Below are 23,456 nucleotides of genomic sequence, written 5' to 3'. Positions count from 1 at the left end.
GAGTCAATACTCTTTTCCCAGGCCCCTTTTCCGAGGCAGAAAAGTATGTTTACCAGACTCTTGGTATCTCCCTTTTCTCAGTTCCTGTTATCTTCCAGCTTACCCCTGCCTATAGTCCTTTGCCCAAAGCTGGATTTCCATGAGAAAATTTCCTTGCAGTTTTTGCCTTTTATAAGCTTGCACATTCATTCAGTAAATCATACTTAATTGCCACCAGCAATTGAGGCCCTTCTGATCCCAAACTTTGACTTGACTCTTTTTTTCCCAGCCCTTACCTGAGGAACTCTTGCCCTTCCATCCCCATTCTGCCCCTCTCAGGGGCTTTTACATATACGCATATATATGATTATATACCATAGACATACATACATATGGGCTACATGAATAGTCTCAGGGCATGGTGAAATAGCATGGTTCTTGAATCTGGTACCTTGGCCAAAATCTGAGTTCTAATGTTTCTTCCGTGTATGATCCTGGGCAACCTTCCAGGCCTCATTTTACTCACTGGCCAAGTAAGAGGCTTTGGTCTACATGACATCTAAAGTCCCTTTCAACCCCAAATTTATGGTCCTGCTTTGGTTTTTGTTTGTTTTTGAAAATGTAAGATCAAAATATTTTTTAAATTCCCCCATATATGTCCATTGTCTAACCAGGTCCTCTGCAATGCTTGGTTTTATATAACTTAGCTGGCATTAGGCAACTGGAATAGCATTAGTCTTATTTTAATTAGAAATGTGATCGGTTATCCCAAATGAATGAGAAGGAAGGAATCCACTTGATAGGTAGGGAAGTGGAGTTGGGGGTTGGAGGGTGGTTTGTTTACTGTCAGGACAGCCTTCTGAGATACAATAATCAGTGGGCCTCTGAAGCAACTGTCATCTCTCATGACTTCAATAATTGCTTCCTTATTCACTATCTAGAAATGCCAGGCAGCCTCTTCCCACCAATAGATGATTACTTGGAGAAATGTAAAAAGTCTTTTCCAGGGATCTAAAAGCAGAGCCCCCAAAACCCAGCACAGAGCAATTTGACAGCTTATGTTCCTTCTGCAGAGTCATGGGTGTGAGTGAGAGTGTGTGTGTATGTGTGTGTGTGTGTGTGTGTGTGTGTGTGTGTGTGTAAGCGTAAGTGTAATGCATTCAGTCTGGTATGGTCTGGCTGTTCTCCCAGATCAGGTAGGGAGCCAGAGTTGTAACATACTGTCCATCAGAATGTTATATATGTGCCTAACTTCCATGCTAAAGTGCCCTGGGTCAGCTCCCAGTATTCTCCTCTCTTCTTTATATAATCTTCCCTGATTTAATAACCTGTTTGAGGTAGGTTTTTTAGGGGCAAGGGGACAAAAGAGGTTGTCATTTTGAGTATTCATGCTTCCTTTCAAACTTTAATGCTGCTGCTTTTCTAAGTCAGCCTTTTCAGTTAGAACTGAGGTGCTAAATTACACGCAGTGGAACAAGATGCCCTCTCTGCTAAGGTTCTTTAGTATTTAGGCCCTTTAGGTCTAAATCTTCCCATCAGGGCACTTGGCAAGGGAAGGTGCCATTCTGCACAGTGGAGTTTTGGGGGCCTTTTTCCCCTCATTGAGGTTCACCTAGTGGTGGTGGTCAAAGCAGAGAGACTAGGGATGAGCTTTTAGGAGACAACAAATGAGCAAGGAAAGGAAATTTAGTCAGAAATAGAAACTGGAAGATTTATAGGACAACACAATCAAAAGTAAAACTTTTTTCTTTTTTACCTAAGATGATCTTTAAAAAAACTTTATCTTTTGTCTTAGAATCAATACCTTAATATTGGTTTCAAGGCAGAAGAACTAAGAGTTTGGCAATGGGGCTTAAGTGATTTGCGTAAGGTCACACATTTAGGAAATGTCCGAGACCAGTTTTTGAAACCAGGACTTCCCACCTCCTGATCTGGCTCTCTATTCACTGAACCATCTAGCTGCCTCAACATAAGATCTTAAAGTTTCTTAATTAGAAAATCAATGAATACTCTACCCTTCCCCTACCCCACAATCCTTTAAAGAAAAGAAGAATGAGTGAATTATACATCTCAGAAATATTAGTCTGTCTTTCAACACCATTTGTTAGACAGACTGCAGTTCCTTTCTCTCCAGAGAAAGTCATCTCTTTAGTTACTTTTTATACTTGAAATTATCTTGAGAGATTGACTTTGGGTTGAAAATAAAAGTTTATTGATTGTATCAGGTTTATCGGTTAGGCCAGCATTATAACTGAGAAAGTGATATAGATCTCTATGGCTCTCTTGTGACCAGGGACAACCTGAGCTGGGTCAAGTAGTTTAATAAATAGATTTTTAGGAGCTCATTATTCAACCCTTCCCTTGAACATCCCAAGACATCTTTAATTAGAGATAGTTAATTAAGAGGTGATCCATCAACTTATTGACCCTTCCCCATGCCTATATCTTGGGAAACACACAGGATACAGGAAAAGAACACTTCTCTCCTTCAATTATTAAACAAATCCTATAATGATGAACTGGAGCATTTCTAGATGAACTGGAAGAACCTCCATGAACTGATGTAGAATCAAACAAGAATAAGAGAACATTTTACACAATGAAACATTGTGTGAAACATTCTGGAATGATCAAATGTAATGGACTTCTCTACTAGTAGCAATGCAATGGGTCCAGGACAATCCTGAGGGACTTATGAGAAAGAACACTATCTACAACCAGAGAAAGAACTGTGGGAGCAAAAACATATGACTTATCACTTGTTTATATGGGTGCATGATTTGGGGTTTTGGTTTTAAAAGATTGCTCTATTGCAAAAATGAATGCTGGAAATAGGTATAAGTGATAAAATTTGTATAACCCAGTGAAGTTTCTTATTGGCTTTGAGAGGAGGAGGAGGGAAGAGTGAAGAGAAAGAAAATGAATCATGTAAACATGGAAAAATATTTTTAAAAATAATTTTTAAAAAATTAAACAAATCCTTTAAAAAAGGAAGACGTTCCTTGGGATTCCCAAGTATAGAATACAAAAAGCAGAAGACTAGATGATATCTCTTATTCAGACCCCAGGCACAGGAATACAGAATAATTCTCCTTAACATATAGGAATTAATACAGTATATGAAAAATACATTTTCACATAGTTGACCATTTAGATGCTTAACTCTTTTGGGACTTTTCCAAGTCTAGGGTTTTTTGGTTCTATGTTGTTGTTGTTGTTGAGTTTAAGTCATGTCTGACTCTCCGTGACCCAAGTTGGGTTTTTTGGGGGGCAAAAGTACTGGATTGGTTTGCCATTTCCTTCTCCTACTCTTTTTATAGAAGAACAACTGAGGCAAACAGGGTTAAGCGACTTGCCCAGGGTCATACAGCTAGTAAGGGGTCTGAGACTAGATTTGAACTTACTAAGTTGAGTCTTCCTAATTCCTTGCCTAGTGCTCTATGTATTATGCCTCCTTGCTGCTCCTTTCTGTTCTATAAAGTGGCATAAAAATCTCATCCAGTTGTGGAAGATGATGCCTCCTCTGTTACCATCAAAGTAGCTGAGGTAATGGAAACTCACTTCCAAGATGCTTTAAGTCATGACTGGTATAGACTGGCAGTGTGAATTGACTAGAGGAAGGGGTTGGGTTACTGAGCAAGTTTACAGGCCTGATTCTGTGGAACAAACATCATTTTATTTTCCCAAGGGACACTGTGGAGAAGTTCTATGACCAAAGAGTGAGCCCAACCTGAGAGAACAGCTCTTTTAGGTTTCTGTAGAACTGAACAAGAGAGCCAATAAGAAAATAGGCTTAGTTGCCCTAGGTCATGACCCATCTAGTAAATGGCAGAATTCAAATCCACTTGCCCATTTCGGGTGTCTGGAATTCAGAGAAGACCATAGGGATCCATTTAAGCTGCATAGTAGTAAATGGGCTGTTCTCTGCAGGAATCGTTGTAATACCATAAGAGGACTTGGGATCAACAAGAAATAGTTGGTATAGTGAATGTAAGATTTGAAATCAAGGAGTTTTCAATAAAAGTAGTAGTAGTAGTAGAAGTAGTAGTAGTAGTAGTAGTAGTAGTAGTAGTAGTAGTAGTAGTAGTAGTAGTAGTAGTAGTAGTAGTAGTAGTATACTACTAGTTATATAGCTCTTTTAAGGTATGCAGAGCACTTTAACATTTTATCTCATTGGATTCTCACAACAATGGTGTGAGGTATGTGCTATCATTAGTCTCATTTTACAGATGAAGAAATGAGTTTCTAGGCCCTGAAGTGACTGCCTAGGGTCACACAGCTAATCCTGAAGCAGGATTTGAACTTAAAACCTACTTGACTCCAAGTTTAGCACTATCTGTTGTACCTCCTCGCTATCAAAATCTTAATGGTTAACACTATGAAATGGAAGAAAAGTGAAAATAATATAGCCCTAAGGACCCAGTGGTAATAGTGACAATCTATTAAAGTCACCCATGGTAAAAATTAGAAAAACTGGAAAATTCCCAGAAGGTTCTGAGAAATTATGGAAGCAAAGCAGAATATAGAAGAGGACCATTGATGCACAGGACCCTGGTTTTTCTGGGCAGTGATCTGCAAAGGTTCATTTATATCCCCCAATGCCTCATACAGTACTTGGTACATAGTAGGAACTTAATAAGAACTTGTTCTCTGAGGTTGTAGATAACCTATGAATGAGGTCATAAAATTGTTAGGGAACTGCAAATCTCTCATTAATACAAATCACTCCTTGTCTGGGACTCAGTTACACCATTTGTTAAAGGATTCTAAAGTTCCCTCTTATTGCTGAGTCTGTCGAATGACAGACTGACCTTATATTGACTCAATGTGAATAATGATAATAGATATAGATAGCAGATAATAGAAATAGGAATAATGATGATAACTGTCTTGGTTTATATAAATAAGTGCACAAATTTTGGATGTGCTGGACTTGGGGATTTGGGGAAAGTGGGAAAATTTATTTAGTAGAATGTTTCCTTTGATATAAATACTTTATAAAACAATTAACCAAACGACAGAAGGGTTCTCATGGTTTCTTCTTTCCTCAGTCTAGCATTTAAGGCTTTCCATGATCTGACCCCCATTATACCCTTTCAACTCTGTCTCTCACTATTCCTTTTCACGTGCCTTCTGTTCTAGCCAGGTTTGGCCATGTACTCATACCTAAATATGCCCTTTACTTTTCTGTACTCTCTCCCTTCTTTATTCCTGCTGCTCTTTTTACTTCTAATGTTCTCCTCTTCTGTTGTTGCTTTTTGAAAACCTCTCCATCTTTCAATGCCCAAATAAACCATCACCTTCCCTGGTTGTCTCCCTCCCTCCAACTCATCTTTCTTTTCTTGTGATCACAAAGCACTTTGTTCATCTCCTGTAGTGATATTGTGTCCTTCCATGTATTAGTCATTTGCCATATGTCTGGCCTCCTCTCCTAGATAAGTTCTTTAAGGGCAGAGACCATATCTTACTCATCTCTGTGTCTTCCCCAAATACAGTGCCTGGTTTGTAGTTAGTGCTCAGTTAATGTTTGACTACTTCTTTACTGATTCATTTCAACCTTGTAGATCTTTGGTCCTTTGAAACTCAGTGGTGGTGGGAATCAGTCCTCTATTCTGGTCTTTCCTGTTGCTATCTAACACCTTCTTGGGTTTTTTTGTTCCTTCCTTCCCCAACTTTTCTTTCAGCTTATCTTCCTTAGCACCACTCCTGCTCAGCCCAAGCAGCTGACTTCTGAACAGGATGCCATGAATCACTTTGGCACATATCTCCATTTTGACTCTGCCACTGGCCACTGGCTTACCTGTGACAAGTGTCCAGCTGGAAACTTTGTGTCTGAGCACTGTACCAACACTACCCTGCGGGTATGCAGCCGCTGCCCCCCTGGGACTTTTACCAGGCACGAGAATGGCATCCAGAAATGCCATAACTGTAGTCAACCTTGCAAACAGCCAATGGTTGAGAAATTACCCTGTACTGCCTTGACTGACCGGGAATGCGCTTGCCCATCTGGCACATTTCAGTCTAATGGTACCTGTGTCCCCCACACGGTTTGTCCCGTGGGTTGGGGCGTGCGGAAGAAAGGGACAGAGACTGAAGACGTGCGGTGCAAGCAGTGCCCTCCGGGTTCCTTTTCTGATGTGCCTTCTAGTGTGAAGAAATGCAAAACTTACACCAACTGCCTGAGCCAGAACCTGATGTTGGTAAAGCTGGGGACTAAGGAGACAGACAACGTCTGTGGCCCGCTCCCGTCTTTCCCAGGCACTCTTCCGTCTTTCCCTGACACAGCCATCTTTGCCAGCCCTGAGCAGGTGGAATACCATGAAGTTCCTCCTCCCACTTACATTCCCAAAGGTAACTGCGCCATGACCTTGCTAAATGTGGGTTAGCAGGATGGATCTGAGCACCAGGGATGCTGGGTAAAGATGCACTGGCCCCCCAAATGGTTTCTGCCTAATTCACTAGCCCTCCTGGTGAAGTTGTAGCAGGTGTGAACCCAAAACTCTTACTTCTTTGTAGAGGCAGAGAATTATTCTTCATGATTGTAAAATTTAACTTCTCTTGAGCTATCCACATAAAAGGGTGAGTTCAGATCTTAAAAAGTAAAACCTTAAATCCCATTTCAGTTATAAGATTCAGGGCTACTTCCTAATAAACCTTTTGCTGTAGCTGTTTATGGGAGCAAATTGGACTTAGGATCATAGACTCATCAATTTAGAGCTCAAAAGGACCTTGAAAGCCATTCCATTCCAATTCCTTTATTTTTTATAGATAAGGATGCTGAGGCACAGCAGTAAAGCGACTTGACCAGGACTACACAGCTATTATGTGTCAGAGGCTAGATTTGAACCCAGGTCTTCCTGGCTCCAAGTCCAGCATTCTGTCCCTTTGTTGACTTTCCATCTTTTTTGTTCTCTATCCCAATCAATCTCAACTGCATCCCTAACCGTGGAAACTTTGCCCCTTTCTGTTAAGTGTTACTAGACTTCAAAATTTCTCCCGTAAGGTCATTGTCTTGAAGTGGTTGCCATTGTAGTTTTCTAAACCCTGAGAATATTGCAAAGGTGAAGGTGTTAAGAAAAGAGGGGAACTATGTGAGAAAGAAGAAAAAGGAACATGGGGGCCGGAGTAAATCTGTGATCTTAGATCGGAAATGAGAGAAGAGAGGCAAGTAAGTTATTCAAGTGATGAGAAAAGTTGGAAATCTTGGTAAAAAAATTAACTAATGTTTCCTATTTAAATAACATCAAGTAACTCAGCATATCTTATGTGGGGACATATTGTCAATTATGAAACTACAGGTAAACATACAAACAAACACATACATAAGATCAGTGTTGGAATGGAGCTCAAGTCTTATATATTAATTCTCACTTGAAACCTGAGTTCTTTCTTTAATACCCTTGACAAGTGGCCATCTAGTTCCTGTCTGAAGATCTCTAATGATTGACCCCTCACTGCTTCTCAGAGTAGCCTATTCCAATGTCTTATTATTGAAGATAATATAATTTATTTAGCCTTTTCTAAATGTTTCATCCAGTTGACATGAGAAATGGTGTAGGTAGAAAGACCATGGGGTTTTAGAGTTGGAAGACCTGAGTTTGATCCCAGCTCTGCCACTTAATGACCTGTGTGACCTTGAGCAAGTCATTTCATCTCTTTAAATTAAGGCAGCTGGACTAAATGACTTTTGACCTTTTGAGCTCTAACTATGATCCTCTGCTACCACATAAGTCATGGCCAGACCTTCCTGCTTCTCCTTTTCAACTTTGTTTAAATCCAATATTTGACTGTGCATGGAGGTGCAATCAAACTGTGTTTCCTTATTTACTCTCTTCCCACCCCAACCTCCTCACCCCAATCTCTGTGATATAGTGATAGTTTAATTGTAAAATCTTTTCTTTTCTCTCCCCAAAGCCCAGTTAATGAGGCATTTGGTTCAAATTCAATCAGCTTTCCTTCTATCTGGGCTAAGCTCAGTGGGGGCAGGAGAGAGGAAAGCAGAAAAATATTTCTTTCTGTCTCCCTCTCTTTCTCTCTCCCCTACTCTATCCCTCCCCTTTTCTAACTCCCTTTCTATCTCTCTCCTTCTCACTCCCCCATCTCTCTCTACCTCTATTCTCCCTTTCTCTCCCCACCTCTCTCTTCTCTATATCTTCCTGTCTGTCTCTCTTTCTCCACTCTCTCTGTCTCCCTTTCTTTTCTTTCTTTCTGTACTCTTTCCCTATACCCACGTTCTTACCCTCTCCCTTTTCTTTCTCCTCTGTCTTTCCACCTCTCCTGTTCTCTCTCTCCCTATCTCCACTTTCTTTCTTTCTGTCTGTTTCCTTCCCTCTCACTCACCCTCTCTGTTCATTCTCCCTATCTTCACTCTTTCCCTTTCTCCCTCTTTTCTTTCTTCCTTTCTGTCTCTCCACTCTCTTTCCCTATCCCTACTCCCCCCCCCCCACCTCTTTTCTCTTTCTCATCTTCTCTCTCTCCATCTCTCCTTCTCTTCCTGTCTGTCTCCTTCCCTCTACCCTCCCCGTCTCTCTCTTTCTTCTTTCCCTCTCTCTTTTTACACCTCTGTAAACACACCCCTATGTACTTATATAAATATACATATGCCAAATTGCTTTCCTTTATTGCAGGTATGAACTCGACGGGATCCAACTCTTCTGCTTCTGCCAGACCAAAGGTACACAGTGGCAGCCAGGAATTGGCAGCCTCCAAAAATGCCACCTTGTCCAGGGAGATGGGAGGCGTGAACAAGACCTCCCCAAACCTCCAGGTTGTGAACCACCAGCAAAGTCACCACCACCGGCATATCCAGTCAGTCCCAAAACCATTGCCCCCCATGGAAGCCACGGGAGGAGAGCGGTCTAGCACGCCCATCAAGGCCCCCAAGAGGGGGTCGCCCAGGCAGAACCTGCACAAACATTTTGATATCAATGAGCATTTGCCATGGATGATTGTACTCTTCCTCCTGCTGGTGCTCGTGGTGATTGTGGTGTGCAGCATTCGAAAGAGCTCAAGGACTCTAAAGAAAGGCCCCCGGCAGGATCCCAGCTCCATTGTGGAGAAAGCTGGGCTGAAGAAATCTGTAACCCCTACACAAAACAGAGAGAAATGGGTTTACTACTGTAATGGGCATGGTGAGTCCTCCCCATCTTTTTCTAGATCCTTCTTTTTTCCAAGATTCTAGAAGGGCTTTGAAAAAAGGGAAATTGAGGTGTGCTGATGCCAATTAGGTATGTCTTTAGACGTGCTCTCAGGGCTAATTGTGCTTTAGGGAAAATAAGATCAATGTTAGTCCCAATAAGTTGAAAACAGGGTAAAACATACTTCCTTGCTTTTGTATTAAAACAGGCTGTCATAGGTACATATGAAAGGACTTTAGAGACCATCTTACCCAGAATTTACTTCTTACAATTGATGACACTGAGTCCAAAGAAGTTAGCTAATAATAACTACAAAATCAGAGTAGGAAAAAGTCTTAAAAAGGTGTATCTCATACCTAAGCAGGAATCCTTGAAAAGACATGGTCATGCAGGCTAGTCAAAGACCTCAAGTGGTGGCGATCTCACTACCTTATAGGATAGTCCAGTCCACTTTGGGTCATATTCAATTTTAGACAGATAAAAGACCCTTGGACCAGTCATACAATTAGTGATAGAAATAATTTTGTGATTCCCACCTCAGTGCCCTTTCTGAACTGAATAAAAAGAGGGAAAAATTTCTTTTCCACAAAAGTTCTTTTTTTATATCAGAAATTGGGACATTAGTAGTTGGTCTAGTAGAGCTATTCCTGGGATATGTGGAACTGGTTGAACTTGGTCCTTTTGGATCTCAATTTCTAAAGCTAAGATTTAGATTATTTGCCACATATGCCCATTACCTTCTTTTCCACCTTCTGAAAATGCACTAGCAGAAGTGAAAGTTCCATTGTATAGCTGGACCCTCAAATACTCAAAGTCTATACATTTCATCTTTATTTAATTGCAAGTCTTGCATTTCAGTTGGACATCTGAAATTGTTGTCATTTTTAATCACATCTGATTCTTCATGTTCCCATTTGGGGTTTTCTTGGCAGAGATATTGGAATGGTTTGCCATTTCCTTCTCCAGCACATTTTATAGATGAGGAAACTGAGGCAAATAGAAGCAACTTGCCCAAGTTCATATAGCTAATAAGTATCTGAGACCAGATTTGAATACACAAAGTTAAGTTTTTCTGACTCCATTCACTGGAGTCACTGCACCACCTAACTACCCCAGGAAGTCTGGAGACCTGAGTTCAAATCCTTGATGAGCTATTTGCTACTTATATGACCTTGGGCAAGTTATTTATGTGATGGGATTAAATGATCTCTAAGGTATTTTCTAATTCTCTTGGTCTAAGATCATTCACCTACAACAGAATCCTAGAATGTTAGAATTTGAGGGTCTTTAGAAGTCAAAGGGGCATATACCTAGAGCTGAAGGGTCCTGCAAGGCCATCTACTCCAATCCTTTTATTTTACTAATGAAGAGGCTGTGGTGGCCCAGAGAGAGAGGTTAAGTGACATCAAGGGGCACAGTGGAGAGAGTGTTGGACTGAGAGTCAGGTAAGACAAGTTTAATTCTTTCTTTAGACATTTAGCTGTCTAAACCCTGGACAGGTCACACCTAATCTCTTATCCTCAGTTTCCTTCTACAAAATGGGGATAATAGTAATACTACCTCGGTATTATTGTAAGGTTCAAATGAGGTAACATATGACAAGTGCTCTGCAAACTTTAAAAATGTTCTAGTAATGCAAGCTGGTATTAAAGGACTTTCCCCGGACTTTATCTCACATTAGTGGCAGATTTAGAACAAGGATCTCTTGACCTTCTCCAGCTCAGTGCTAGTACCAGATAACCTAGGACCTTTTGGTCTCATTTGTATGGAATATCCTACTCAAGATTCTGAAATATGATGTCAAAACCATGTGAGTAATCAGTATAACCAGTGAGTAATCAGCTTTCTAGGACTTTGCTCATTTTTTTAGCGTTCTGGAAGGTTTCTTAGAGGTCACCTAGTCCAGATCTCTCATTTTACAGATGAGGAAGCTGAGGTCAGAATGTTAACTCCTTTTGTTTGTTTCTTTTCTGTCCTGAGCTGACAGATGGAAGCCTGACCAAGGCACATTGGCTCCTGGCCCACTGCAGAGCAGATGAGTCAAGGAATTTCTCTCCTGGAAATCTAGTCTGACTAGGCAGCTTAAATTGCCCTCCAATAGTCCAGTTACTACATACCTTTGTATCCTGCCCCTGACTCATCGGGCTAAAGTCCTTGCTTGCCCCATCAGTGTTTCCATGGGGAAATAAGTTTTGAAGGCCCCTTTAGAATCTGTCAGCATTGAAATCTTGGTTACTTGAGTTACTCCAGAACCCCTATTGCTTTCTGGAAGTTGTATTTAACAGAACTAGTGGTGTTAGTGTTCTCTTGGGCTTTTTTTCTTTCTAGGTTCCCCAGAACAGTTGCCAAATTCCTGAGGAATAGAGTGAGTTTTACAGTTCAAACTTAGTTGATGACCAAGAAGATAATTTAGTCTAAGAATGATCCCACACACTTTTATCATGCTTTATGCAGTGTGTACAAACCATTTTGATGTCTGCTTCCTTATTTGACCCTCTGCTGAGGCAATCAATCGGTTAATTATAAACATGTGTTAAGTGATTACCATGTGCGCCGGCACTGTGCTAAGTGATGGGATATGAGGAGACAAAAAACAGTCCCTACCCTGGAGGAACCCTCTGATGATGTATTAGTAGTTGACTTAGTTACAATGTACTAATATAATTGTACTGTGTAACACAGTACAATGTATTATATAATATACTACTGTAACTCCTGCCTCCCCCCAACACACACTTTTTTTAAACCCTTACCTTCTGAAGAAGAGTGGTAAGAGCCAGGTAAATGGGGTTAAATGACTTACTCAAGGTCACACAACTAGGAAGTGTCTGAGGCCACATTTGAACCCAGATCACCCCAACTTCAGATCTGGTGCTGTATTCACTGTGCTACCTAGCTACCCCTGTAATTCCTTTATAGAGAAGAAAATGGCAGACTGTTATAGTATCTTTGCCAAGAAAACTCCATGGACAATATTGGTGTGCTGTGGTCCATGGGCTCATGAAGAGTTGGACATGACTAAACAACAAGAATAATGTAACCATGAAGGGAGATAGAGCAGACGATATCATACCCATTTGACAGATGTGTAAACTGAGGCCCCAAAGTTAAGGGACTTAGTCGTAATTACTACAGCTAACAAGAAACAAAACCAGGAATTAACCTAAGTCCTTTACCTTGAAGTCTAGTGTTCTTTCCACTGTTAGACATTCACAAAACTTGAGCAGCCTTGGAAACAAACTGCCTCTGTGTCATTAAAGTGATATAAACTGCTAGTCAGGTGGGTAATCCCAGTTGCTACAGAGGCTGAGGTTGTTTGGCACATCACTTGAGTTTTAGGAATAATGAGCTGAAGTATGCTGACTATGCATCTGTATTAAGTACAACATCAGTCTGGTGAGTTCCTGAGATTGGGGGTGGGCCAGGGCTAGGTTGCCCAGGAAGTGACAAACTAGCCCAAGTCAGAAATAGAGCAAGTTAGGGGCTCAGTGAATGGAGAATCATATTTGGAGTCAGAAAGACCTGGGTTCAAATGTGGCTTTAGATACTTTCTAACTGTGTGACTCTGGGCAAGTCACTTTACCTCATTTGCCTAGACCAGTGGTTCCCAAACTGTTTTGGCCTACCGCCCCCTTTCCAGAAAAAATATTACTTAGCACCCCTAGAAATTAATTTTTTAAATTTTAATAGCAATTAATAGGAAAGATAAATGCACCCGTGGCCATCACCTCTCCTCTGGATCGCTGAAGCACCCACCAGGGGGTGGTGGGTGCCCACTTTGGGAATCACTGGCCTAGACCTTGCCATTCTTTTGCCTTAGAACAGATACTTAGTATTGATTCTAAAACAGAAAGTAAGGAGTGTAAAGAAAGAAAGAATAGAAAATAGAACAAGTTAAAACTCTCTTGATCTGTTTTGGGATCAAGTCTATGAGGAGCCCCTCTATTTGCAGCCTGGAACAGATGAGAAGATCTAGCTTTCACAAACAAAATACAATGACCAACCACTGTCCTAAAAACACAAACTAAAACACCCCTCTATCCCCAGTAATAATATGGGTTGTTTGGAATTGGAAGGGGAAGGTTCAAATTAGCCAAAAGCATGATAAAGGACGTTTGTGAATCTAGTTTTTTAGCCATCTACTCAGTGTTAGTGGTCTAAGTCACATTGGCTTTATTTGATGACACCATTTCTTTAAATAGTTTCTTAACATCTTCTTTCTAGTGTTTAATATTAGTTCTTTTGGCCTTGTAGATTCTTCTAAGGAGTGTATTTTTGCTTTCCAACTTCCCAGTTTCCAAGGAGAAACAGGGAAAATCCTATTGCAGAGAACTCTTCTGTCTGATGGCTATTCCATGTCACAAGCTGACTGTAGAGACAAGGGCTTATTGATCTGATCATAACGTAACTATCCTGTCTAATAAGAGCTTTCCTTGACCTTTTTCTTTCTAGCCCTCTAACAAAGGACCCTAGTTGTACAGGCAATAAATAGTACACTGGAAAGAACCCTAGACAAGATGTTGGGACATGAGTATTCTAGCCCAGACTCTGAGACTAAGTAGTTGTGAGACCTTGGGCAAATCACTGTTTCTCACTGGAACTTCATTTTTCATCACTGATTTTTTTTTTAAGATAGTTCAACTGGACCTTGAAATTCTCTTTAAGCTCCCATTTTTCTTTATTCGGCCTATTTCAGAGATCAATCAACCTTGAAATCTGTGTGAAGGGAATTTAGGGGGCATTGATTCGAGTACAGAGTCCAGCCCTGCCATCATGCCCTCTTCCATGTCATCCTAAACATGCCAATTATCTAAACCTGCTTTAACCTTAATGATAACCTACCAAGTCACTTATCAGCAGTAAAGATTCTGGAGAAAGGAAGGAGTGAGGGCTATTTAGCACCACACTGATTTCCTTTCCCATATGGGCATCCAAGTACTCTTTTTACTGCTTTATTTTTAAGAAGTAATACTTGTCCCAAACACTCGAAAAGTAGCAAATATACTCAAAATAAAGGAATTCCATTTGAAGACAATTTGAAGATTCTCTTGGGATTTGTTGAAATTCCACAAATGGGTTCCAGAGACTGTAGGATAAATGCTCCTGCCCTCAGGGAGCCTATGGAGATGAGTCTTCTATTGAAGAAGTCAATAGAAAAGAAATAAAGGGATGTAGAAGGTACAGACATGTCATTTTGAACACGGTTATCTGTAAAAATCATAATAACAATAACTAACTAACATTTATATAGCACTTTATATGGGCCAGGCAGGATGCTATTAACTCATTTGATTCGTACAATACAATTAACTCATTTAACCCTTACAATAATCCTGGGAGGTAACTACTATTATTATCCCCGTTTTACAGATGACAAACTAAGACAGAGAGTGTAGCAAATTTAGCTTTACAAAAAACAGTCCTTAACACAGTTCTGTTTAGTAAATAGCTCAAGTGGTCTTACCCTGATTTCATAGACAAGAAAGTTGAGGCTCAGAATAGCCTATTCTTAATATCATGTTGCTGATAGGGGTCAGAGTATGAGATATGAACCCAAGTCTTGTGATTACAAATAAATCTAAGACTATACCTCTATATGTAAAGGGAAAAGTAGCTCCCTTTAAGGAAAATAATTCTCTCCTCTCCTCTCCTCTCCTTTCCTCTCCTCTCCTCTTCTCTTCTCTTCCCTCCCCTCTCTCTCCACTGTGCTACTAGCTTCCTCAAAATAATATACTCTTGATTTGGAGAGAGGCACAAATTCAACCCCATGACGAAAAGGAACAAAGATACTTTATAACTTAATCTCAGTACGATCTTTCCTTTCTCATTTCTTGGTTTGTCTTGCCCAGTTGGTCATTGAGAAATCATTGCCTTGTAACTGGGTTGAGAAGATGAAGGTAAGGAGAAGAAAGCCTCAGATTTAACACCTTAATCCCCCACTCTGCTTCAACTTTAAGGAAATTTGGAATTTAGTTGCATATTTTATGAAGGAAAACACTTGTTTATCTTTGCTGGGCATTTGGTAAGCATGTTAATAATACTTTTGCATTTATTCATTTATTCAATTCTTACATTCATTCATGGAACTAAGAAGGCTTCTGGAAGCAAACTCATAACTCTTCAGGACATTTCCCAATTAAGTTTACATGTGCTATTTCAAAAATGGTTGTTGAGCTTCTTGTCTTGGGAGGTCCCTGGGGAGGCGGGGGGGAGGCTAAAGAGAGAAATGAGGAAAAGAGAGAATGAGAGACAAGGAAAGAATGAGATTATTTTGTTAAGTCTCCATAGAGTTGCAGATTATCATTTTATTTAGTCTCTGGAGTTTCTGGTCAAGAATCAGGGTTAGATAACTCAAGAGAATAATCAAAGAAATTCTTCCTATGATTTTTTCCTAAGTGTATGTGATTTTAAGACCAGTAAATTGTGCTCTCTGTAGCACAAAGGTTTTTATCTTGTTAGTGAATCCAGTTATACATATTATAGAGAGCCCAGAGGGTCTATTGGGCCATAACATATCTAGAGTTCCTAGTAATTCCAAGTCTTTTCCCGTTGTCCCCGTTATGGATTCAGGTACCTCAGGGTCCATGTACTCAGTAATTCAGTATTGTACCCATGTATTCAGTACTCAGGGCCCATGACAGATGTAGAATTGGAAGAGACCATCAAATCCTACTTTTATTTTAACCAATAAGCAAACTGAGGCCCAAGGTCACTTGGTAACAAAAACAGGCTTTGAACCTAGATCTTCAGATTCCAGAACTAAGATGATCCTATAAACTGGTAGCCATTCAGTGTCATACATTCATTTCCTTATTCAAAATAAAATAAAAATTAAAAAAAAAAAGAAAAAAAAAGAATGTGAGCAAATAAATTCATTTCCTCAAGACTCATTAACTGGAAAATTAAGGCAAGTGGAAATCTCATTCGCAAGGATATCTCAAGTGGAAATCTCATTGCCTCTTTTTCTTTTATTTATATGACTCGCTGGGTAATAGCAATTCCCTGGGTATACAAATACAGTTGCTATGCAGGCCATGTAAAGTATTGTATTCAATTGACCTGGGTTTGTGAAGACATCTGTTGGAGAATTGGTACCTCTCTGTGCAAGCTGGAAATTGGACAGGAAAATAGTCACCTTTTATAGAATTATATGTTATAATGCCATTTGCTTGAATGGCAAGCCCAGAATGCCTAATACCACTTCAATTGTCTAGTTCACTCTGTTTGGGGGGATTTGATTATATACTGCTGCACAATGACTTTTATTGTACAATGAACATAAGTAAATTCCATTGCAGTCACTGATCCACATTGGTAGAGGATTTTCCCCAACCAATACAATCATAGACCCGCTCTCCAAACAAAAAGGGCTTATTGGATTAGATTCTTTTAGTAGTGATGTCACAAAGACAAAATGGGCACATAAGGATCCCTGTGGCCACATATTGACTTACTTTCAAAATGTAATGTTAACCTTTTTATTGCATTTTATTTATTTATAAAATAGTTCCCAATTACATTTTAATCTGGTTTGGGCCACATTCAGGTGTTTGAAACCTTGTTTAAATCCTGCTTTAGAAGACAGAGCCACATTTTGCAGTATTTTCTACCACATCCCTAGCACAGTACTCCATAAATCATAGGTCTTTGGTTAGTACATTAGGGCCCTTAAATGGATCCTACAAGGACTGTTATTCTGTGCTGGGGATTAAAAAAACAAACAAGCAGCCAAGTAAATATGGGCTATAATGCATGGTATGTTTATTTATAAATTTGGATTGGTGTTTCAAGGCATTGAACCATAAGCATCCTTCTTCTCAACCTTCTCTTTGCTTGACCACATGACAGCAGTGGTGGAGAATTGTGCATAATCAATTTTATGTAATCTTCATATAGCTGAATTGGCTTCAAGCCTTAGACTAAGGCCAATTGGCTCTAGCTAAGGGAAACTCCTATATGACAGACAAGTAAGAGCTTAAGTGCCTTCTAGAAAGGAAAAAAAGAAAAAAGAAAACTTGTAGGAAAAAAGCTTACAAATATCCTTGGAAATGGGATTCTCATTTGCCTACATTTTTACAAAATCTGTCTTATTGAAATGAATTTATTTCATGGTAATCTGCACTGAGAATTAGCAAGATGGCATTGCATGGCAACAACTTCATAGGATCATAGATCCAGAGATGGGATCAACCTCAGAGGTCAATCCAGTCTAGCTATCTCATTTCATTGATGAGGAAACTGAGGCCCAGGGAGACTAAGAAACTTCCTATGTTAAAAGGGAAGTTCTTCTAAGAGATACATGGAATCACTGGTATTTTATGCTCTTGGAAGAAATGCAGGGAGAATGTTTCTTAACTTACTTCTGGCCAACTCTTACCCCCACTAAACTATAAGTTGTCATGGTGGTAGTTGACCTTTGTTGTATATAATTTTTTTAAAGAAAATTCAGCCTAGGAGAGGATTTTACATACAACAGACACAATAAATATTTGTTGAATAATAAGGAAATTCAATACAAAGGTAAAAATATAACGGGAGATCCCTCCTCCCCCCCCCTTTTTTTTTTTTTGCAAAGAGCAGCCAACTTTATTTTCCTGATTTAATTTTGTAACCTAAAAAGAATCCACCAGAAATGTTATCTTTTTTCTTGTACTGGATCCGGGTTTTTCTGCTGATGGTTCTTTTAGCTTGTATAAATGGTATCTACCAAGAAATTGGTTATCAGGCCTATGCTTTTCTTGTTACTCTTATTGATCTTATCTAGTTAGAGAGTAAGAGTTCTTAACTCTTTTTGGGCTGTGGATACATTGACAGTTTGGTGAAAACTTTGGGCACCTTCTTGGCACAATATTTTGAAGTGTTTAAAATCAAACACATAAGTTTGCAAAGGAATCCAGTTATGCTGAATTGCATTTTTCAAAATATTATTAGTTCATGGACCCCCAGGTTAAGAACTTTTGCAATAGAGTCATTCTCAGCAAAGGCAACTGTTTTCCTAAATTCACTCCTAATGATGATATCATAATGGAGTTAATTGAGAAATATGCTCAGTGTCTCATGGAAGTGTTACATGCTTTGTTTCCAGGTGTTAAAGGATTGCATCAGCTGAGTGAGGCCATCATTGTGTTAACAGAAAAATTGTGAAATTTCAATGGAATGGTTTATTGGTGGTTCCAACTATCAGCTTTCTTGACTTCTTGATTTTCCCAGTGCTCATTTTCCCATATGCCAAAGGAAAGGGCATGTTGGGTTGAAAGAATAATATGGAAAAGAAAGGGAATTGAGTAGGAGGAAGGGAAGAGGCAATACTATATATTCTTGTGCTTACATTTGCAAAGAACAAGTCTATTGACTATTCTCCTGTAAAAATACTGATATTTGTATAACTTTATGGTCTGGGAAGCTCTTTCTTCATAACTGTCCTCTGAGATAGTTTTGAACTTGAACTTATTATTCCTATTTTACAGAAGAGAAAAACGAGACTAAAATAAGCAAATAGACTTGTTCAGAGCCATAAAATTATACTGCATCTGAGCCAGGATTTAATTCAATTCAACCAGCATTTGTTAAGAATCTTACTAGATGTTGTATTGTCCAAAGTGCTGGGGGGGATACAAAGGCCAACATATAAAAATCTCTGATTTCATGAAACTAGCAAGTCACCTGTAAACAGATGAGTAAGTACAAAATAATTAGAGGAGAAAAGGCAATGAAAACTAGGTGGAGGAAAAAAAGACTTCCTGTTGGAGGCAGCATAGAAACAGCGCCTAGTAAGGAACTAGGGATTCTAAGAGGTTGGAGATCAGAAGAGCATACAGTCCAGACTTAGGTATGTTGGTGCAAAGCAAGAGAGACAGAATGCCAAAGAGATGGAATACTGAGATGGAATATTCAACTCAGGTCTCGTGACTCCATACTCATTCTGTACTGCACTCTCAGAGCTTCTCATTTTTCTCCTTACATGGCATACTGTATCTCTTATTGCTGTTATTGTTCACTTATTTCAGTTGTGTCTGACTCTTTGTGACCCCATTTGGAATTTTCTTCACAAAGATACTGGAGTTGTTTGCCATTTCCTTCTCCAACTCATTTTACAGATGAAGAAACTGAGGCAAACAGGGTTAAATGAGTTACCCAGAGTCACACAGCTAGTGAGTGACTGGGGTCATATTTGAACTCAGCTCTTCTTGATTTCAAGCTTGGCACTCTATCCATTTCACAATGTAGCTGCTCTTCTATATATATTTTACAGCCTATATTTCTTATATTTCTACCTACATTTTTTAAACCCTTACTTTCTGTCTTAGAATCAATACACTAAGTATTGGTTCTGAGCAGAAGAGTCATAAAGGGTAAGCTATTGGGGTTAAATGACTTGCCCAGGGTCACACAGGTAGGAAGTGTCTGTGGTCAAATTTGAATCCAGGACTTCCTGTCTCTAGGCCTGCTCTCTATTCACTGAATTGCCTAGCTTCCTTTCTACCTACAATTCTTATACCTAAACTACATATCACCAAAATTGTCTGCTTCGCTTTATTGAAAGGTCTTTAAGCAGTAGCCTTTGAAACCAACTGCTTCTACTCTATACTTTCTCTTTTCCCCTTCTGGAGGAAGCCAGCATCTCCATTGGAGAATGTAGTCTCAAGAATGTTTTCCTGCTCCCTGAATCTATTCAGATACCTCACTGACTCCTTAGAGGTTGTTTAAAAAAAAAAAAGATGGGGAACGCCAAACTGATTTTTTCCCAGCACTGCTCTCTGCCCTTCTCCCTTCTCATAGAGACGTGGTAAGGATAGAATTAAATTATTCTGAGTTTGCTTCAAAAAACACAGTAATTCTTGCCTAATGCCACTTTGGGGAATGGAGGCAAGTTGTAGAGATGGACAAGGTGTGTTGTTCTCAAGTGAAAGTCTCCATCCAGAATTGGAGATCCATGTTTAGGACTCAAAAAATAAGTCCCATCTTTACTCCACTGAGGTCTAACTTATTTATTCTGGAAGACAGAACAGACCCAGCCACTTTGCAAAACCTGGGCCTTGAACCCACCAGATGACACTAAATCTCTTTTTGCCATTAGTATAAATCTCTGCATGCTTGTTCTACTGATAGAGAGTGAAGGCTGCTAACTGTCCCTCTCTAGGACTGCAAACTGAGCTAGCTACCTATTCCTTCTGATCTAATTAAGTAAATAGACTTAGCCTTTGCCTTTGCTGAAATACTATTTAACCTTAATGCATTCTGCTTATTGCTCATTAGGGTGAACATTACACTCTCTGATAAAGGACCTTTTTTTTTTCAGCTTTGTGTTTATTAAGGTTACTGGCACCTAAGTAAAGCCCAATAAATGTATGTGTTTTGATAATGAACAGTATTAATGCTCCCCGAGGATGGTTTCATTGAAGAGAAACCCATATATAGGGATGGAGAGGTTAGGCTAACAGAAATACTTTCCTTTTAGATATAAAGACTTAATGGGCAATTCTGATTTAGCCTACGGACACATGCATGGCTAAGCAGCTTCTAAATTTAGAGGGCTCAGGGAAGGCTACCAGCTATATAAAGGTTATCATTAATATCAAAAGCAGAAAATTTTCTTCTGGTAAAAAAAAAGCCACCTCTGATTCCTATAGTCTTATTGTGAAAGCTCTTATGATGGATTGGAGAGCACACTGGCTTGAGAATCTGGAGGAAGAAAAAAAGAAGGCAATGAGTATTCCTTAAGTGCTTACTATGGATTATACTAGTCTCTGTGCTAAGTGCCAGGGATACAAAAAGAAGCCAAAAAGAAAGGAAGGAAGGAAGGAAGGAAGGAAGGAAGGAAGGAAGGAAGGAAGGAAGGAAGGAAGGAAGGAAGGAAGGAAGGAAGGAAGCAAGGAAGACCTTCCTTACCCTCAAGGAGGTTATATTCGAATGGGGGAAAACAACATCCAAAAGGGAAGTGAAAAGGGATGAAGGGAAAAGATGAAGGTAACCCAGTGCAGTAGGCATAGTTTTGAAGTGAAGAAAGTAAAATCCTGGTTGTGTGATCCTGGGCAAGTCACTTAACCCCCGATTGCCTAGTTCTTGCCACTTTTTCTGATACTAAAACAGAAAGTAAGGTGATTTTTTTTTAAGTCAGAATCAAGGGTGGGATGGGAATGAAAGCTGCTCAGCCTAAGCCTCTTCACAAAATGAGATCTGGGGAGAAACTCTCAAATGGGAGAATGGGGAGTGGGGTACAGCTTGGAGGACGGATGTCCTGGGGTTAGATCCAGCAGGGTTTATAATGGATCTTCCAGGTGGAAGAGATTCCAGGCAATAAGGGAGACCCCAGGGTATGGTTGTAACTGATGCACGATCTTGAAGTACAGAAAGTTAGGACATTTCTTCTAGTGGTTGAATTCTAGACTTGTCTCTATTGAACACATTGAGGAAATGTCTTTGTTTCTCTAGATCTTCAGTCCCCCACTTATGTAAAATAATGGTGTTTGACTAGTTTTGTTGTTGTTGTTCAGTCATGCCCAACTCTTAGGGATCTTATTTGAGGTTTTCTTGGCAAAGATCCTGGAGTGGTTTACCATTTCCTTCTCCAGCTCATTTTACAGATGAGGAAACTGTGGCAAACAGGGTTTTTGCCTAGGATCACCCAACTAGTAAGTGACTGCGGCCAGATTTGAAGTCAGGAATGACTCCAGGCCTGGTACTCTATCCACCAGGCTAGCTAGCTGCCCCATTCGACTGATATCTATTCCCTGAATAGAATATTCCACCTGCTATCTCCTAGCCTTCCTAGAGGCTGTCTCAGTGCTCCTTTTCCTGGATTATAGTCCCTCTTTATCCCAGGCATTTAGAACTGCTCTCATGTCACCTCCTTTATAAAGCTCTTTACCAACTCCCTCTCTCCCAGTGAAATAACTTTGTACATAATGTATTGTGTACATGTTGTATCTCCTCTGTAAAAGCTCCTTGAGGGCAGGAGCTTGTTTTGGTTTTATTTTTGTATTCCCAGCACCTACAGGCAGTGCTTGGTAATTTAAAAAAATTTTTATTTTGAATATTTTCCTCTAGTTACATATTTCATGTTCTTTTCCTCTCCCCTAAACTCCCCTAACCCCCCTTAGCTGACAGTGCTTAATAATTTTTAAAAAATGAATTGAACCTCTAAAGCCTCTTCTAGTTTCACCATGTAATGCTTCTCTGGTTTTGGTGAGCCTGATGATGGTAATATCTAACATTTATTATAGTGCTTTAAAGTTTGCAAAATGCTTTCCCTGTGTCATGGAATTTGATTCTTCCTACTATTTGAGGTAGGTGCTATTATTATCCCCATTTTTCAGATCTGAAAACTTGAGGCTGAGTGATTTATTCACTTGCCCAGGGTCTCAAAGTTAGTAAATATGTGAGGTAAGATTCGAATTCACACTTTGCCACTTAGCTGGCATCTGTCTTGGTTTCTGTCTTAATTATTCTACTTAGTTCTATAGTGTGTATATGCATATCTACGAAATAGATATGCATAATGTGGAAAAGGAAGGCGTGTGACTCCTGTGTATCATCCTTAGAACTGTCAAAGTCCTAATGTTGATCATTTTCTAAAACAAAAACCACAGCATTAGGGCCCTGACTCCTGGTTTCCTGAGGAACTGGACTGCTTTTATCTTAGAGCAGGTGCAGTAATCTAATCTATGAAGCAAGCATTTCCTTTGCACATGGACCATACCCTCACCTGAAACCTTGGAGGAAAGTTTGGGGTTTGAACCTAGTAGCCAAACATTCTCCTCCCACTTTCATCCTCTTTCTTTCCCTGCCCCCCTGCAAAGGAATGAGCCTGGAGACTTTCTAAAGGAGTATGACAACTTCTCTTAGTGCTTACTGGTTATTGTCCTTTTAGCTTCCTTGTTTTCAGAAGGCTCACTGGAACAATAGAGATAAGATTCTATTTAAAGTTGGAAGGGATATACCAGTCCAAGCCCTTCATTTATACAGATAAGGTCCTAGTAAGTAAGCATCAGAGACTGAATTTGAACATGGGGCCTCTGGGTTTAAATCCAGGCCTCTTTTACCATATTGCACTGTGTATTTGGTAATAGCTTATAATTATAGATCTTTTTAAATTTATGACTCACTATAAATCTGTGGAGAAAGTATTATGACCTTTGTCTTACAGATAAGGAACAAACTCAGAGGTATTCTATACAAAAGCATTGGATGTGGCACTGGAAGACTTGACTTCAGCCAGTGGCCTTGATGGTTTGCCTAGATGGTTGTTCGTTGTCCTTGTTGGTTCCCTTTATGGGGAATTAACTAATTGACTTAGTTCTGTGAATTTAGGGATGGCAAGGGTTGAATTAAATTATCTCT

The 23,456-nt window shown here is 39.7% G+C and overlaps 1 protein-coding gene across 1 annotated transcript in view; it reads left to right on the top strand.

The window, feature by feature from the left end:
* Positions 1–23,456, top strand: part of TNFRSF21 (TNF receptor superfamily member 21) — a 103,785-nt gene that overhangs the window by 23,527 nt on the left and 56,802 nt on the right. Inside the window, exons 2-3 of the mRNA XM_044675727.1 lie at positions 5,664–6,330; positions 8,607–9,110. Coding sequence (XP_044531662.1) covers positions 5,664–6,330; positions 8,607–9,110 — 1,171 coding nt within the window. The remainder of the gene's footprint in view (positions 1–5,663; positions 6,331–8,606; positions 9,111–23,456) is intronic.

Source organism: Gracilinanus agilis, chromosome 4 (genome assembly GCF_016433145.1).
Source record: "Gracilinanus agilis isolate LMUSP501 chromosome 4, AgileGrace, whole genome shotgun sequence".
Lineage (NCBI taxonomy): Eukaryota > Metazoa > Chordata > Mammalia > Didelphimorphia > Didelphidae > Gracilinanus > Gracilinanus agilis.
The sequence above is the reverse complement of the archived record's forward strand: the minus strand, read 5'-3'. Positions and strand labels throughout refer to the sequence as shown.